This window comes from Mytilus galloprovincialis, chromosome 7, assembly GCF_965363235.1.
Source record: "Mytilus galloprovincialis chromosome 7, xbMytGall1.hap1.1, whole genome shotgun sequence".
Taxonomy (NCBI): Eukaryota; Metazoa; Mollusca; class Bivalvia; order Mytilida; family Mytilidae; genus Mytilus; species Mytilus galloprovincialis.
The window spans coordinates 35,301,646-35,321,345 of record NC_134844.1 but is presented as its reverse complement, the minus strand read 5'-3'; the positions used below and the strand labels follow the sequence as shown (position 1 = coordinate 35,321,345).

The 19,700-nt window shown below is 31.9% G+C and overlaps 1 protein-coding gene across 3 annotated transcripts in view; it reads left to right on the top strand.

Moving 5' to 3' along the window:
- The window catches only part of LOC143082869 (twitchin-like), a 140,357-nt gene that overhangs the window by 112,223 nt on the left and 8,434 nt on the right, over positions 1-19,700 (top strand). For all 3 annotated transcript variants that reach the window (XM_076258835.1, XM_076258834.1, XM_076258833.1), the window contains 18 exons: positions 510-667; positions 2,593-2,652; positions 4,669-4,762; positions 6,748-6,951; positions 11,441-11,582; positions 12,172-12,371; positions 12,726-12,878; positions 13,112-13,157; positions 13,522-13,599; positions 14,467-14,569; positions 14,745-14,862; positions 15,263-15,435; positions 15,780-15,834; positions 16,376-16,523; positions 16,881-17,061; positions 17,407-17,628; positions 18,051-18,196; positions 18,654-18,810. In XM_076258835.1, the coding sequence (XP_076114950.1) occupies positions 510-667; positions 2,593-2,652; positions 4,669-4,762; positions 6,748-6,951; positions 11,441-11,582; positions 12,172-12,371; positions 12,726-12,878; positions 13,112-13,157; positions 13,522-13,599; positions 14,467-14,569; positions 14,745-14,862; positions 15,263-15,435; positions 15,780-15,834; positions 16,376-16,523; positions 16,881-17,061; positions 17,407-17,628; positions 18,051-18,196; positions 18,654-18,810 (2,438 nt within the window). The remainder of the gene's footprint in view (positions 1-509; positions 668-2,592; positions 2,653-4,668; positions 4,763-6,747; positions 6,952-11,440; positions 11,583-12,171; positions 12,372-12,725; positions 12,879-13,111; positions 13,158-13,521; positions 13,600-14,466; positions 14,570-14,744; positions 14,863-15,262; positions 15,436-15,779; positions 15,835-16,375; positions 16,524-16,880; positions 17,062-17,406; positions 17,629-18,050; positions 18,197-18,653; positions 18,811-19,700) is intronic.

The following is a 19,700-nucleotide window of genomic DNA, read 5'->3' as shown; positions in this document are numbered from 1 at the left end:
AATTTATACAGGTAAACCATTATAGGTCAATGTACGGCCTTCAGCAGGGAGCCTTGGCTCACACCGAACAAACAAGCCAAAAAGGGTCCAAAAATTACTAGTGTAAAATCATTCAAATGGGAAAACCAACGGTCTAATCTATATAAAAATACGAGAAACTAGAAACATGTATAAATTACATAAACAAACGACAACTACTGTACATCAGATTCCTGACTTAGGACAGGTGAATGAAGAATGGAGAATGAACATGAAAGTTTCTAAGAGGAGTTGACAATAAATAATTTATTCTTTCGGTACTTAGCTGAATTTTGTCTCAGTATGACCTTAGATGAACTCTGAAATACTTTGTGACGTCAAACAACAATCACTTTTTAATTGTGACATCATATTTTTATAACTGCATGTCAAGTTTTACAGGAACTTGTGTGATTTTACGTAATGGCGGACAAATTTGCATTTATCTATTTTGTTTTGCTAATTGGTGTAACATAACATTTGATTTACAGAATGTGCTTCCATAACATCACATCTTTATCTGCTAACAAAGAATATCAGTTCCGTGTTGTTGCTGAGAACTTTTACGGCAAGAGTGACCCATGTGACCCTACTGCCGTCATTAAAACAGACGAATCAGATGCTATTAAGAAAAAGAGAGCTCTTGAAGGTAGGTTTAATGATGGTTTGCGCCCTAATGTATACATAAAGGTTCGTTTTAAGATGGTGTTGCATAGCTTTTCTAAAATTTAAGTATGGTAATTTTTGTTCTATTAATAAGTCCTAGATTTTGTAAACCTAATTTGAATGTACAGACTTATGGGATAGAAAGAATAACTGGTCAGTATTATAAAGTTTGAGTATGAAAAAATCATTTGAAAGTAGGATTGTAACCGGTATTGTAATTATAATTTGAATATTTTATATTACAACAAAAGACACCTCAAATGCACAACAAACAAAAAAACTTGTTCTTTTTAAAACAACTGAATTAGACCATTTTGAAACTTCATAGTATTTACATTTCTAATGAAATCTCTTTCTTGCATATGTATATTAGGCCACACCAATTTAATTTCTTGTTCTACAGATTTGTGGACTCCAAAAAATGGGGCGAGTGAGCGATTTGAAAATTTTAATAAACAAATATTTAAGCTTTGCAATTTTTTGAGGCGAAGCTTGAAAAGTGTAGGCGAGCGATTATATTTTTTTTTGTAAACATAAAATAGTAGGTTTTGACAATATTAAAACTTGATTTATCACTTGTACTTTGACATTTTCTAATTTATGAAGTATTTTTTCCCTGTTCACCAAGAAATAATTGAATAATTAAATCTGGTCTATGTATGTGTGACTACAATGAGACAATTCTCCATCCAAGTCATAATCAGATTGGAAACAACCCCTTAATGTTATAAATATCCCTTTTATGAGGGGTCAATATAACTTTATAATATATTTTTTTTGTAAAAACACTTTTTAGTACAAAAGGGCTCGTATTTCCCCAAAGAACTATATATCTATCTGGTATTAAATGGTCAAAACATGCGCAAGAATTTTGTAATATTTCTGAACTTTAACGTTGCTAACACAATTACCTTTACAGTTTAATATTATTCAAAATAAGTGGACCCTCTTTTAGAAAAGTTGTTAAAAATATGATGTATTTATCCTCTTTTGGAGTAAAAAAATCTTAAGTTTTCAAAGGTTTTGTATAGTAGCACTATACAAATCCTTGTTATTTCTATTTTCTTTTCTACAACAGTAAAATGACCCCTGGTCTGAGGGGGGTTGTTTCCAACCTGATAGTAACAAACACAGGTCAAAGTACAGCCTTTTACACAGGGCTTTGATCCAGACCAAACAGCAAACTAAAAGGGACCCATAATTATTAGTGTACCTAATTCAAACAGGAAAACCAACAATCTAATTTATATATCCAAACGGGAAAATACCAATAAACCACATCGACAAATGACAACTGCTTAACAACAGGTCCCTGAATCAATCAGGACAGGTGCATAAACATGCAGCGGCTATGGATAAGTTTGTTTCGTCAGCATACAATATAATTGCAGTTGAAAGCAAATCTTTCAGAAGTTCTTTGTATTTTATTCTAACAACAAACATTTTGTGATAGGGAATATAAGTAAGGGGAAAGAAACCAATGTTTTGTTCTGTACAGGTATTTCCGCTGTTATATATATTTATATCAGAGCACTCCAATTTGGAATAAATTGGTTTCACAGATATAAACACAGTGTGGTGGGGTGCTTATAGGTTTAAAATTGTTATATACAGGTTAGACTGTGATTTTAAAAACAAATCTTGATATCTTTTTATAATTTTTACAAGAAAAACGGTGCGTAAATTGGACATGCATAGATTTCCGGATTCGGGAAGCGGGAATATTAAAAAATAAAAAAAATTCTGTTTTGAAAAAAATAGGTGCGGGCGGGTCCGTCGAACAAGGAATTAAATTGGTGTAGCCTTATACAAAAAGGATACTTTCAATCATATTAATAATTATGTATTTAAAATATTTCTGATAGATGAGTCTTGGATTTGTAGTAACATTATATATTATGATTGTAGATGGGTTTGGTAGAAAGGTCAGAGGTACTGGACCAAAGGTTGATAACTATGATAAGTATTGTAAGTATTCTGTGAATTGATGTAGTTCTTATTCTTATATTCTTACATTGACTGTTATACATACTTTTCTTAAGAAGTCAAGTCATAATGGTACTTATATTTAATTTAAGCTTAAAATTTGTCAAAAGTCTGATCAAAATCCTGTGAATCGAAGATGGAAATTCAAACTTTAATTAAAATTTATAAAAAAAAATATTTTAATCATGACAACAATCAGATATTGTTCAGGAAGCGACGATATTCAACCATTTCCAGTCGAATTTGTCCCGATAATCCCGTTCTCAATCAAGTTCTAATCCGATTTGTATCTTTCGCATGGCAAAATTCGACCGAGTCTGTCACAACTGCGTCCTCATTCTACCGAATGTAATCAGACAGTGAACCCACGCTGACAGAAATTATCAGTTCGAAAACTGTCTGCATACTTTGGATGATCAGGTACTGTCAGAACGTAATCCTATCACAGTCAGCTCTTTGGCATTTCCAACGTCTTTGTCTGGCAAAATCGGTTGAGTTTCCCTGAATGTTACAGGACGTACCTTAATGTCAGAGTGCTTCGCTGAAATATCAGGATCGTTCTCAACCCGTAGGAATCTGTTACGAACTTAAACGACTTTGTTCAGACAATGATAGGACATTCCAGATAATTGAGGATAGTAATCCAACTTTTTCACTTTTTGTGTCTTATCTCTGTCTGATCTCAAACGGTAGCAATAATCGGCAATGTGTAAACCCCGCATTAACCATACAATTAAGTAGTAAACTTGTTCATGTAATATTGAAGCAAATAATCAAACAATAGGACAAATATACATGGAAAAGTATAGATATTGACAATATCATGAATACCGTATTCGGCTGTGTATAGTACGCATTTATGTATAGTCCGCACCCCCTTTCCATCCCCTTAAAATCGAGAAAAAAAGTTTTTTTACAATTTTTTTTTTTTTTTTATAAAAGCCTAGTTCAGTGTAAAAATCCATTGAAAGAGACCTATTCTCCATGTATTTTATAAAAACAAAATTGTTTTATTTATTTCATGAAAAATAATGAAATGGTAGAGCTTTTCATCAGGTAATTAATATTAAATAATTTTATTAAAGTAGTTATTAATCAAAAGATCCCTGTTAAAATCAACATTTGTCTAAGTATCTCCAAGCTGATATATAATATAACAAAAATAATTTAAATATTATGGAACAAAAGAAAAAAGAGATCAAACATTTCTCTAAATTAATTAGCTGTAATCAAAATGTTAAAACTATTTAATCTTATATAATCTTTTCATTGATCATGTTGTTTTTTTTACCTGGGATTATAATATTTAACACCTGTCAAAACTTGACATCATTAATTAATTGCTACACACCCATACTTAATCCTTAATTACCCCTCTTGATTACCTTTGCAGTATGTCACACCTTTACTTTGAATAATCAATTTTGAAGAGAAAAGTTAAAAAAAGAATATACATTATTAATGAAGAAAAAACGAAATTAAAAAAAAAAAAAAAAAAAAAAAAAAATTTTTATAAAATTTCAAAAACCGTCTATAGTTGTGTATAATCCCCACCCCTTGTACAAACTACATATTTAAGGAAAAAGTGCGGACTATACATGCCCAAATACGGTATGTCAATTTAGGGAATCTTGCCTCAGCAAAGTGAAGTAATAGCAACACTAATAAATCACCAATTAATACAATGTTACCTGGAAAGTGTTTACTGTTAAGACAGCTTTTACCTAAAATAAATTTGGTTACAGTGTATACTAGTTTCACTGAGAACATAGAAGCAAAAATGAACTTTTAAAATCAGAATTAGCAAAACTGATGAATAACGGCACTTGCCTGATGGACCCCAACATAAGTCATATTACAGAACTTAACTATTGCTTCATAATTGGCATAAAATAATTTGCTTTGTTGTAAAATGGGGTTTAACTTTGTCAATTATTCATTTTATAGGTAGAACAAGTCAGGCTATAGTGATATTGTATATTGAAATATTTTTTTCAGATCATGACTTATGGAAGAAATATGTTCCTCAGCCTGTTTCAGTCAGGGATGCTAACGTTAGTGACTACTATGAAATCCTGGAAGAGTTGGGAAGGTTTGTTATTTTTTTACTAGTAGATATGGTTTTTTATTATGTTTTTATAAAATTGCTTGTTGTAAAAAAAAAAATCCATTAAGTTGCATATATGTATATATGTTTATGTTATTCATAGAATAGAGAATTGAGTAGTCTGTGATGCAAAGAAATTGTTCATCTATACTATTAAACGAGAAGACCTCATTTTGGTTGTCGCTTCTCTTCCTTCCACAATAAATCAATCATCATGCCTCTGTGTCCTATAGGTAACATGCATAGTCGCATTAGTCATCCATTCTTACAATGATTCAGATTGAGTTATTTTGGGAGAAAAACGACAAAAAAGGAGTCCGGATATGATTCCGTCATCAGACTGACTTTTAGTAAAAGATAAGATTTCCGGTTTGAAACATGCACAAATACAACCAACTGTATGATAGATAAGCCAATCAGAGCGTTTTCCATATCATGGTGTTTAGATCACAAGGCCCACAACTGATATACCTCTTTATAGAGGACAATTATTTTTGCGTTTATCTACATGTAAACTATGATTATACTACTTTAATATATAATCTAAGAGACTGTATTCTGTCTACTGTTTTCTTTGAAATGTTTACTATTTAAGGGGTCATACCAGTTGCATATATATTAAAATAAGTAAAACGTGACACAAGTACAACCAATCTTATGATAGATAAAAAAAATGAAAAATAAATAAGCCATTCAGAGCGTTCTCCATATCATGGTGTTTAGATCGCAAGAATCACAACTATTATACCTCCTTAGAGAGGAAAATTATTTTTCGCGTTTATCTACATGTAAACTACGATTATACTACTTTAATATATAGAGACTCCCTGTATTCTGTCAGGGACTTTCTATGTTAGTATAGAAAATCCCTGATTCTGTCTACTGTTTTCTTTGAAATGTTTACTATTTAAGGGGTCATACCACTTGCATAAATAAGTACAACATGCTCAACTTCATCTAACACTACCTCGACCAAAAACTTTAACCTGAAGCGGGACAGACAGACGGACGGACGACCGCACAGATGCACAGACTAAAAAACATAATGCCCATAAATGGGGCATACAAATTTATTGTTGAAAGGGAAAAGAGTGATTTGGCAAAAATGGAAGTAAGGTAGAGATTAGAGGAAGGCAGGACCTTTTTGGGGGAGTCGGGATCAGGTGTTTTTAAGCTCCTGATTTTGGGATTGATCCTTACGTGATCCGGGAATATATTTTTCAATTTTGGGATATGAAGTTTCTTTAACTTTTGCATCTCAAGATTTCATGGTTTTAAGCCCGGGATTTCGGGATCGGGACCCCTCTGACCACCCCTCAAATTAGCCTTAGTCGGTCTTGGTCATTTATACAAGATTCATATCCTACCATTGGCATGTTAATAAGGCTCTCAAAAGAAAAAGCCCTGATGGATTGTCGTAGAAGCATATTTAATTAAACTAATAATGGTCTATATATAAGCAGTTACATCTATTTCATGTTTGAAACGGTGCAAATTTTTAATTTGATTTGACTTTTACCAAAAGAAGCATTGTAGCAAAGGAGAAGAATAATTGTGGTCTGAGGCAAGAAACACGAAATAATTGAATTTAACAGAAAGGAAACAAATATCGGACTTTAGAAAAAGGGAGAGAGCTTTTCATACCTTTTATGAAATTCTCCATACATAATATCTTTGACCAAAAAAAATCATCCTACAATAGTTCACAAGCTGTATATGCCCGTGATTTCGCGGGTGTGTTCTAGTATTTATTAAACATAGAAAACTAATCTTTCAGTATCTATTTCATTTCAATTATTTGTGTTCCATTTCAGAAATGGATTGTTATAGTGTCTAATTGATTAAGCAATCGTGTCCTAGAATAGATAGATTCCCTGTTACAATTTTAATAAATGAATATTTGCTATTCAATATTTTTTTCTGGTAATTCAAGGGAGATAATAACAGTGTTATTTTAATTTATTTTGTAGTGGTGCTTTTGGAGTTGTTCATAGATGTGTAGAGAAGGCAACAGGACGAGTATTTGTGGCTAAGTTTATCAACACTCCCTATCCATTAGATAAATTTGCTGTAAAGAATGAAATCAATGTCATGAACCAGTGTCACCATCCTAAACTGTTACAGTTGAAGGATGCTTTTGAAGACAAATATGAAATGTGTCTTATTTTTGAATTGTAAGTAGATATTTGCTTCTTTTTTCCATACTTCTTATACACTTCACTGACTTCAAGTTTTAAATATTATGCCTATCTGATTCCATCCAAAGTAATGGTGCTTTCGATAGCTATAATAATAAATATATAATGAATAAAATGTAAAATTAAGACAAGATACTGTAGATTCATTATTATTCTGGAATACCAATTTAAGTGGATTTCAATGGTACAGGTAAACCACCAAATTAAATGTTCATTAAATGACAAACTTTCAATAGGCGTGTATGCAGACCTTGGCAAAACCACGAAATTAAATGTTCATTGAATGACAAACTTTCAACAGGCGTGTATGCAGACCTTGGCAAAACCACGAAATTAAATGTTCATTGAATGACAAACTTTCAATAGGCGTGTATGCAGACCTTGGCAAAACCACAAAATTAAATGTTCATTGAATGACAAACTTTCAATAGGCGTGTATGCAGACCTTGGCAAAACCACGAAATTAAATGTTCATTGAATGACAAATTTTCAATAGGCGTGTATGCAGACCTTGGCAAAACCACGAAATTAAATGTTCATTGAATGACAAACTTTCAATAGGCGTGTATGCAGACCTGGCAAAACCACGAAATTAAATGTTCATTGAATGACAAACTTTCAATAGGCGTGTATGCAGACCTTGGCAAAACCACGAAACTAAATGTTCATTGAATGACAAACTTTCAATAGGCGTGTATGCAGACCTTGGCAAAACCACGAAATTAAATGTTCATTGAATGACAAATTTTCAATAGGCGTGTATGCAGACCTTGGCAAAACCACGAAATTAAATGTTCATTGAATGACAAATTTTCAATAGGCGTGTATGCAGACCTTGGCAAAACCACGAAATTAAATGTTCATTGAATGACAAACTTTCAATAGGCGTGTATGCAGACCTGGCAAAACCACGAAATTAAATGTTCATTGAATGACAAACTTTCAATAGGCGTGTATGCAGACCTTGGCAAAACCACGAAACTAAATGTTCATTGAATGACAAACTTTCAATAGGCGTGTATGCAGACCTTGGCAAAACCACGAAATTAAATGTTCATTGAATGACAAATTTTCAATAGGCGTGTATGCAGACCTTGGCAAAACCACGAAATTAAATGTTCATTGAATGACAAACTTTCAATAGGCGTGTATGCAGACCTGGCAAAACCACGAAATTAAATGTTCATTGAATGACAAACTTTCAATAGGCGTGTATGCAGACCTTGGCAAAACCACGAAACTAAATGTTCATTGAATGACAAACTTTCAATAGGCGTGTATGCAGACCTTGGCAAAACCACGAAATTAAATGTTCATTGAATGACAAACTTTCAATAGGCGTGTATGCAGACCTTGGCAAAACCACGAAATTAAAAGTTCATTGAATGACAAACTTTCAATAGGCGTGTATGCAGACCTTGGCAAAACCACGAAATTAAATGTTCATTGAATGACAAACTTTCAATAGGCGTGTATGCAGACCTTGGCAAAACCACGAAATTAAATGTTCATTGAATGACAAACTTTCAATAGGCGTGTATGCAGACCTTGGCAAAACCACGAAATTAAATGTTCATTGAATGACAAACTTTCAATAGGCGTGTATGCAGACCTTGGCAAAACCATGAAATTAAATGTTCATTGAATGACAAACTTTCAATAGGCGTGTATGTAGACCGTTAATTTACTCATTACTTTAATCAAAGACAAGAAACAGAACCTAACAAACAGATTTGGTCTGGAAAAATCATTGATTTTTAGCTCACCTGGCCCAAAGGGCCAAGTGAGCTTTTCCCATCACTTTGCGTCCGTCGTCCGTCGTCGTCGTCCGTCGTCGTTAACTTTTACAAAAATCTTCTCCTCTGAAACTACTGGGCCAAATTAAACCAAACTTGGCCACAATCATCATTGGGGTATTTAGTTTAAAAAATGTGTGGCGTGACCCCGCCAACCAACCAAGATGGCCGCCATGGCTAAAAATAGAACATAGGGGTAAAATGCAGTTTTTGGCTTATAACTCAAAAACCAAAGCATTTAGAGCAAATCTGACATGGGGTAAAATTGTTTATCAGGTCAAGATCTATCTGCCCTGAAATTTTCAGACAAATCAGACAACCCGTTGTTGGGTTGCTGCCCCTGAATATGTAATTTTAAGGAAATTTTGCTGTTTTTGGTTATTATCTTGAATATTATTATAGATAAAGATAAACTGTAAACAGCAATAATGTTCAGCAAAGTAAGATTTACAAATAAGTCAACATGACCAAAATGGTCAGTTGACCCCTTTAGGAGTTATTGCCCTTTATAGTCAATTTTTAACCATTTTTTGTAAATCTTAGTAATCTATTACAAAAATCTTCTCCTCTGAAACTACATGGCCAAATTAATCCAAACTTGGCCACAATCATCTTTGGGGTATCTAGTTTAAAAAATGTGTGGTGTGACCCGGCCAACCAACCAAGATGGCCGCCATGGCTAAAAATAGAACATAGATTTTGGCTTATAACTCTGAAACCAAAGCATTTAGAGCAAATCTGACATGGGGTAAAATTGTTCATCAAGTGAAAATCTATCAGCCCTGAAACTTTCAAATGAATAGGACAACTGGTTATTGGGTTGCTGCCCTGAAAAAAGTAATTTGAAGGAAATTTTGCAGATTTTGGTTATTATCTTGAATATTATTATAGAAAGAGATAAACTGTAAACAGCAATAATGTTCAGCAAAGTAAGATCTACAAATAAGTCAACATGACCAAAATTATCAGTTGACCCCTTAAGGAGGTATTGCCCTTTTTAGTCCATTTTGACCAATTTTTCGTAAATTTTTGTAATCTTTTACAAAAATCTTCTCCTCTGAAACTCCTGGGCCAAATTTAACCAAACTTGGCCACAATCATAATTGGGGTATTTAGTTTAAAAATTGTGTGGCGTGACCCGTCCAACCAACCAAGATGGCTGCCATGGCTAAAAATAGAACATAGAGGGGAAATGTAGATTTTGGCTTATATCTCTGACACCAAAGCATTTAGAGCAAATCTGACTAGGTAAAATTGTTTATCAGGTCAAGATCTATCTGCCCTGAAATTTTCAGACAAATCAGACAACCTGTTGTTGGGTTGCTGCCCCCAAATTAGTAATTTTAAGGAAATTTTGCAGATTTTGGTTATTATCTTGAATATTATTATAGATAGAGATAAACTGTAAACAGCAATAATGTTCAGCAAAGTAAGATTTACAAATAAGTCAACATGACCGAAATGGTCAATTGACCCCCTAAGGAGTTATTGTCCTTTATAGTCAATTTTCAACAATTTTTATAAAATTTGTAAATTTTTACTAACATTTTCCACTGAAACTACTGAGCCAAGTTCATTATAGATAGAGATAATTGTAAGCAGCAAGGATGTTCAGTAAAGTAAGATGTACAAACACATCACCATCACCAAAATACAATTTTGTCATGAATCCATCTGCTTCCTTTGTTTAATAGTCACATAGACCAAGGTGAGCGACACAGGCTCTTTAGAGCCTCTAGTTCTAAAATTTTAGTATTCTTTTAAAAAATCTTCTCCTCTGAAACTACTGGGCCAAATTAAACCAAACTTGGCCACAATCATCATTTGGGTATATAGTTCAAAAAATGTGTGGCGTGACCCGGCCAACCAACCAAGATGGCCGCCATGGCTAAAAATAGTACATAGGGGCGAAATGTAGATTTTGGCTTATATCTCTGAAACCAAAGCATTTAGAGCAAATCTTACAGGGGATAAATTATTTATCAGGTCAACATCTATCTGCCCTGAAATTTTCAGACAAAACAGACAACCTGTTGTTGGGTTACTGCTCCAGAATTAGTAATTTTATGGAAATTTTGCAGTTTTTGGTTATTATCTTGAATATTATAATAGATAGAGATAAACTGTAAACAGCAATAATGTTCAGCAAAGTAAGATCTAAAAATAAGTCAACATGACCAAAATTGTCAGTTTACCCCTTAAGGAGTTATTGCCCTTTATAGTCATTTTTTAACAATTTTCATGAATTTTTTGTAAATTTTTGTAAATTTTTAGAATATATTTTCCACTGTTATTACTGGGCCAAGTTCATTATAGATAGAGATAATTGTAGCAAGAAGAATGTCCAGTAAAGTAAGATCTACAAGTACATCATAATCACCAAAACACAATTTTGTCATGAATTTATCTGTGTGGTTTAATATGCACATAGACCAAGGTGAGCGACACAGGCTCTTGAGAGCCTCTAGTTTTAAAACACCTCAAAAATGTTGATTTTTAAAAATAGACCATTTAACATTAATAAATTCAGAAGAAAGAGGAATTCTTATTAAAATTTAAATTGATGTCAACTCGATGCTAGAACTCTTTTTAATTCACCTATAACCAAGAGAAGTGGTCATGTAATTTATTGTTCGTATAGCTTTTATATATTATTGAAATGATTTCAGTTTGGCTGGTGGAGAATTATTTGACAGAATAGCAGCAGAAGATTACAAAATGACAGAGTGTGAGGTTATCAACTACATGAGACAGATCTGTGATGGACTTAAACACATGCATGAGAACAGCATTGTCCATCTGGATGTTAAAGTAAGTCTTAAAAAAATGGTGAATGTTTGTAAAGTGTTTTAAAATCTGTTACCCATGCTATAAAGAGATAAGTTTTGGCATCAATTAATTCAGACATAAATGAAAGGAGATATGGGATATATGCCAATACATTTTATTAAAGACAGCATTTTAACAACAAAAATTAGTATCAAAGGATAAAAATCAGTTTTAAACAACAGACATATTTCTAGGGCATTTCTAGGGCTTTTGACATTACTGCAGAACAATATATAAGAGCAATTGGTTTTTCACATCTTCTACTCGTGCAAATTTTACAAACAATGGATTTATTTTTTAATTCATTCAACATCCAACATTCAATCTCGGCGTACCCTGGTATTTTTTTCTCAAACAATCAAGAAAATGTTTATCTTATGTACACCAATACATCATAAAATACATCTACACTTCAAGAAGGGTGAACTGAAAGAAAATCACGATGTGGCCACAGTATTGCATGTCCCTGGTACAATTTGTATATATTTTCTTTTCAATAAAATTAATAACATGTTATTATGCAAATCAACTAAATATGAATATAAATTAATTTATTGCATTATTTTTTTAGCCTGAAAATGTGATGTGTACAACTAAGAATTCCAATGAAGTGAAAATGATTGACTTTGGATTAGCTACTAAATTAAACCCTGATGAAATTGTCAAAGTAACAACAGCTACAGCAGAGTTTGCTGCCCCTGAAATTGTAGATCGTGAACCAGTAGGATTTTATACTGACATGTGGGCAGTTGGTGTTTTAGCTTATGTTTTGTAAGTATAAGAAAATGTTTGTATATTATTTTGTTGTTGAAACATTGCTAACTTTCAGAAAAAATTGTTGAGATATTTTGATAGGTTGATACATCATTTGCAAGAACTTTGAGATTGTACAATGTAAATTAAGAAGTAGACATATTTTATATCTTTATCAATGCATTCAGGTTTTCATTATTTTATAAATATTTGTAATTAATCCTAATAGTCTATATGTATCCATATTTTATAACATGTACACCACTTTCTGCTGTCTGTCTTCTAAACCACACTGAAAAAGTATAAGTTTTGGAGTACATGTATTAGTGTATTTCTGAGAGAAATTAAATGTATTTTTAACGATTTTGCTAGATTGAGTGGATTATCCCCCTTTGCTGGAGAAGATGATTTGGAAACATTAGCCAATGTACAGAGATGTGACTGGGAGTTTGCAGATGATGCTTTTGCAAATATATCCCCTGAGGCTAAGGACTTTATCAGAAAACTCCTCATCAGACAACCACAGTATGTACTTATTGTAACCACTGTAAAATATCATTAAAATATCAAACTGCTTTCAAAACTGGAAGTAAATTTCAACGCTATACAGTATTTGAGCATTACGTTACTATCTTTTCAGACAATACTTAGTTAGAAGCATTTCTGGCTACCTTAACACCATTTAGAAATTGCAAAGAATCAATGAAACTACAAGTAATCCTATTATATTGGTACAAATTTAATAATTTATATTTCAGGAGGAGGATGACAGTCCATGAATGTTTAGATCATGATTGGATGAAGGTATGAGAAATAAAACACAGTTTACACTTACTGTATTATAAAATGAGGGTTAAATGTCAAAAGTTGTGAAAGCAAGGCACAATTATCAAAGACACACTCAAACTCACAAGTCAAATAAACTGACAATCATATGGCAAAAAAGAAAAAGATAAAATGACAAAAACTAGTATACAAAACACTACCTAGAAAAACTAAAGACTGAGCAACACAAACCCTACCAAAACCAGGGGTTGATGGATGTAACTTGCCAAATTAAATTGATTAAATTTAAAGATAATGTATATTGTGTTATTTAAGTATTATATTCTCACTTGCAGGACAGCAATTCTAATTATTTATTTTAAAATCTGGATTTATTTTTTAGGGTGACCTCAGTGGTCGTACAGCCAGAATTCCATCTAGTCGCTATGACAGCATTAGATCAAAAATGAAAGCAAAATATGTAAGTTTATCTGGTGAATTTGTGTTGCTTTTTTACTGAAAAATATGCTTTCAGGTATGGAAAAGGGCACTAGTTATGTACATGCTTCACCTCTTACATTTAAAGGCATATGAAACCTCAAATTAAAAAGAAATATGCACAATTTTTTAATAACTTAATGGATAGTTTTCATAATACAACTTATGTATATATACTTTTTTCTGCATAAAATTCTTTAATTTGTCCACATTTAGAAGAAGTTTACTTATTTTTAATTGCTTGCTTCCAGGAAGCAATTCGCCGACATATTTTCCGTATGCATAGTGACCTTAGCGGGACCCTCCTCGTAAAAATACTTTGATACCAATACACATGGATCTGTCATTTAAATAAACAATTATCTGATTGTACATGTTAAACACATGCTCAATACCCATGCTTTTTGTTGATTGTTTACTATAAGATGACAATCGGTAAACTTCAGCTTCAAAACTGTTTACTGTAAGGTGACAATCAGTAAACTTTAGCTTCAAAACACAGCATTTAATGAGCAGCCATATTTGTTAAATCTAAAAGACAGAGAGAAAAAAAATTGACAATTATACGATATATTTGCATAAAAAATGAGAAAATAGTGCACAGAGGACTAAGTTTATGATATATACATGCATTGGTTCAACAATTGGATAAACATTATTTTTCACCAGTCACTCGTTTCATATGACTTTAATTTAAATATTAAAATAATAATTTTATTTTTTATTTTTCCATAAGTAAATAATTCTTTAAAAATTTAAGATGAAACTCTTTTAATATAATCATTATATGTTGTTTTCAAAAAAGAATAATTGTTTGTTCCTAGATTAGTTTATACCATTTTATTTTTAGGCTGACTGGCCAGCTCCAAACCCAGCTATTGGTCGTATTGCAAACTTTGGTGCTCTTAGGAAAAACAGACCTAAAGACTTCTCAATCTTTGATTCATACTTTGGTAAGTACAATATATATTGTATAATTTTTTTATTAATTGATTTTAGATATTTTTATATTTTCTAAATGAAATTAAATAAAAAGACAGTTTATTGGGAGCTTAAAATGGATATTATTATTTTAGAATCTATTTAAAGTCACAGAGATTATATATTTTCTATTTTGTTTTATTTTAGATCGCAAAGAAGCAGCTCCTAGATTTATCCGTAAACCAAGAAATATTCTGGCTGCTGAGGGTCAGTCTACCAAATTTGATTGTAAAATCATTGGGGCTTCCCCACCAATTGTCACATGGTAAATATATAAATTTCATTGTAAAATTATTGGAGCTTCCCCACCAATTGTCACATGGTAAATATATAATTTTGATTGTAAAATTATTGGAGCTTCCCCACCAATTGTCACATGGTAAATATATAATTTTGATTGTAAAATCATTGGAGCTTCACCACCAATTGTCACATGTAAATATATATTACTTTATATAAAATCATTTGTATCAGTAATTGTTATCTGTGATTTTCATAACCCAATGATAGATTTGTTTATACACAGTAGATTTGAGTTCAATCTTGCAGTTTGTACGTATAAAATAATGTTGCAGATATTTCTAAATCTTCAGATGAGCTTTGAATAAAAACGAAAGAATTAGCTGTATTTAAAGTGAATAAACTTGCTATGAATTTGATTTCAGGTCATATGACAATTCAGTTCTATCTCAAAGTGTCAAATACATGCAAAAATACAGAGGCAATGAGTATGAGCTCAAGATCAGTAGACTAAAAATGTCTGACAAGGGACTTTATACTGTCATTGCTGAAAATTCATTTGGAAAACGTGAAGAACATGCAACACTTAAAGTTGAAGGTTATTATACAATTTATCTTATTTTTTGTCATTTTTGTTTATGAAAAATACTTGTCCAAACTTGTCCACAATCATCATTAAGGTATCTAGTGTCTGATTATAGATAAATTATAGATAACTGACATGGTTTTTTTTTGTCATTTTTGTTTCACAATATTACAATAACTTTTGTTTTTGAAAAAAAAACATACTTTTATTTATTACAAATAGTTTTTTGTTTTATTTATATTCCTTGTTTTTTTGTTTTAGTTTTATATTCAATATCTAGTTGTCTATCAGTGATTTTGTTTTGTTTTCCAAGTATTGTTATGAAGATGTCTGACTACTATATTTTTTTATTTCAGTCAATCCCGAACTACAAAGGATGCCAAGCAGTAGGGATACCACACCAATGAGAAGGTAAGCTCCATGGTTATGGTAGATTTCAAAGCAATATAAAGTACAATATTTTAAACCATGGTGTTCTGGAATATATGTGTATAACATTCTTACCTAAGAAATCTTTGGATACAGCAACCCTCATCAACTTTTACTTTTATGCCCCACCTATGATAGTAGAGCGGCATTATGTGTTCTGGTTTGTGCATCCGTTCGTTCATTCGTCCGTCTGTCCTGCTTGAGGTTAAAGTTTTTGGTCGAGGTAGTTTTTGATGAAGTTGAAGTCCAATCTGCTGTCCCACTTCAGGTTAAACTTTTGATATGATTTTTCTAAATTTAATGCCAAATTAGAGTTTTTACCCCAATTTCACAGTCTACTGAACATAGACACATTCTTGTTAGTGCTTTTTTGTAAATATTGAATAGATTTCTGACAAAATCATAGGGATGGTGACATTTCTTGAAACAACGGAATATATATGAGGAGGTTAAGGATGCACAATTAACCTAAAGAGCTTTCTTTGTCAAGGTATATATGTATTATTATTATTTTGTTCTTCAGGTCAAGACGACCATCCCTGTCACCTGCTCCAGAGGTCAAACCTGTTGAGGAGGCACCAAAGATTAGCTTTGGTTTACGTCCTCGTTTGATTCAAGCAGGGTCAGAGTTCAAACTATTAACATGTGTACAGTCAACACCAGTACCAAAGGTAGGTCTTTGTCACCATTTCTGAAGACATACATTTAAGTATAAATTGTTTGTGATAAAAAAATCTGTATTGAAAAAAAAAATACTGAGTAAACAAAAATTACATATAAGAAATACTGAGGATCTGAAATTTTGTGAGATCATTTTGAAATTAGTGTTAATAGTTTATGAATAATTATACACCTGAGTTAAATATTAACGGATTGGTCAACAAATGATGGTTGTGTTTGGATATTATGTTGAAAAATCATGAATGAGATATTATGTTGAAAAATCATGAATGAAGAGAAATTTTATCAACAAGTATTAAATTTTTTTTAATTTTTGAATAACACTTTGTATGTTGTTTTATTAATAGGTAACCTGGTACAAGGATAATAAGGATGTGTCAAAGGATCCCCATTACATGTGTTCTTACTCTGGTGGTGTCGCCACTATAGAGGTACAGTCTGCTAAACTGGCTGATACTGGTACCTACACATGTAGAGCCATCAATGAGCTTGGAGAGCATGAAACATCATCTCGTGTTGTAGTTGAAGGTAACTAAAGGATTTTTTCTGTACTTTAAAAGTGTGTGTGATATTTGTATAATTATTTTACTTTATACATGCTCATATTTACATGGCACAACTTAGAATTTGTAAAACATTGCAATTATGAAGAGAGTCTTGAAATGAAATACAGTCATTATGAGATTTTAGAACAAACATGATTAAACTTTATTGTATATGACAGAAAATAAAATTTATAGCTTATATACTGGAATAATGCATTTCAGTTTTTTTATACAAACAATCAATAAAAATTGTGTGTCTCTCTTTTATAATGGATCAACAATTTGTTTCTATTTTACTTGAAATTTATATATATTTATTCAATTTCAGACCGAGCTCATGACTTTGACAAATCAGACATCTTTAAAAGTCACAAACAATCCAGAACAGCAAGGACAACAAAGTCTGGATTTAGTTTCGCTGATTCTAGTAGTAGTTATAATGAAACATCGACATCATCATCTTCAACACGTACATCAAATAGATCGTCAAGACGTGTGGAAGAATCATCATATGAAGATTCATATTCATCTAGTAGGAGTTCACGTAGAGGTAATTATTGTCTTTATAGGTTTCTTGAAACATTAGATCCGATATTATTTTTCTAAAGGTTTTATTTTTCTATTCACCGACAAACTTGATGAAATGTCAGCATATAAGGCACCAGTCGAGGATTTTGTTAGATGATGCTAGTGCTCCAAACCATCTGCATATGAATAAGTTAAAATGTTAACTCCTCCTATACGTCTAAGTGTGAAGAAATTATTGAATATAAATGCATAGATAAAATAAAGAAAACTAGTTGTAAGTGTTTCAAACCTCTGGGAAGTACTTTCTTGAAATCTGCATTAGAGCAGAAGATCAATTTTACATAAATAACTATTGCAAACTTCTTGTAATTTCTAATAAATGCCTTGAAATATTTGAGAACATTATTTAGATTTTGCGCTTATAACTAATTTTTTTTTTTTCAGATAAAAAACGGGAGCCATCAGTAGAAGCTCCAGAATTTACAACACAGCTGTCACCTTTGAGTTTAAATGAAGGTGATAGGTTGAAGTTGACATGTACTGTAAAAGGTCAACCTGAACCAGAAGTAGAATGGTTTTATAATGGACAGGTTAGTTAAAATATATATGATCAATATATGTAATCAAGTATGAAAGTAGAAGAGTATGGATTCAACTGTTGCATTATATAAACAGTCAAGCACTGTATATTTGAATAGCTTTTGTTTTCAACTTATTTTAGGCACATTTTTTCAGTATATTTGTTAGATATAGTAATATTTGCATCCAATTTAAACAAAAATTCTTGCTTTGAGAAAAGTCATTATTGATTTTAAAATATTTAGATTGTAACAAATTGTTTCAGATATCTTTCTGATATAAGGTGCTTATTGGCCAGCTCACATCAACTTAACAAAGTACAATTTTTTCGGAATTGTCATTTTCAAGAAAGTTTTTTACTTTTTTTTACTTTTTACATGTGCATTTTTAAGATGATATAGTTATTTAACTTGATGAATACTGTACCATCAAATATAACTCAACACATATATGTTTATGTCATTTCAGCTCATGCAAAGTGATGATGCCATAAAAATATCTGCAATAGCAGGTCACCATACATTAACAATAGATAGTTGTATCATTGACGATGATGGAAATTATGTGTGTAAAGCTAAAAATCCTGGAGGTCAAGCTTCCTCACGAACATCTGTACAAGTTACTGGTAAGTTTGCATATATTCACTATAAAGTCATTGTGGCTTATTTTTCTGGTGTTTGTTTATTGAAAATTTGTGGTTGATTTCAGTAGCCAAGCATCTAAACTTTAGCCTGTCTCTGGGTGCAGCATTTTCTCACTGTTGAAGATCAATTGATTACCCTGGGCTGTTTTCTGGACTTTGGCTAGTTTGTTGTCTATTTGACACATTCCTGGTATCCATTCTCAATTTTTTTTTACAGGCGAATCATTATACAACAACACAACTTACCTGAAGAGTGACAGCAATATATATTTGTATAGTTTTAAAATTTCTGAAAATAAAACTTATTATTGTGGATGCTACTTTTGTAGTTAAAAAAAGGAAAAATCATAAAAATACTGAACTCCAAGGAAAAATATAATGGGAAAGTCCATAATCACATGGCAAAATCAAATGACAAACCACAACAAAAACAAATGGACAAGAACTGTCATATTCCTGACTTGGTACCAGGGCTTCCAAAACATATTTGAGCCAGCCGGACATTTTATATCTGATCCCGATTTTAATCCCTTCAGACTTATTCACAAAAGGCAATTATGGTAATCAGATGGCCATTCCAATGATTGACATTAGATTAAAAAGAAAATGATTTAAAACTTTACTTAGATATGAATTTGATGTATGGATGTAACCTGTTAAATTGGCAGTGCATCATTCAAAGTGCGCACATTAGCGTGCTCATATCTGCCTTAGAGTCTTTATTTGTGCAAAATGACATTGTTAAAAACTTTACTTTCGATTTTAAAATCACATTTTCCTAAAACCGGATGTTGACTTGACAATGGTAAAACATGGACCATAAACGGATACATAAAATCCGTGTACATTTCAAATCAAGACTTAGTGAAGTA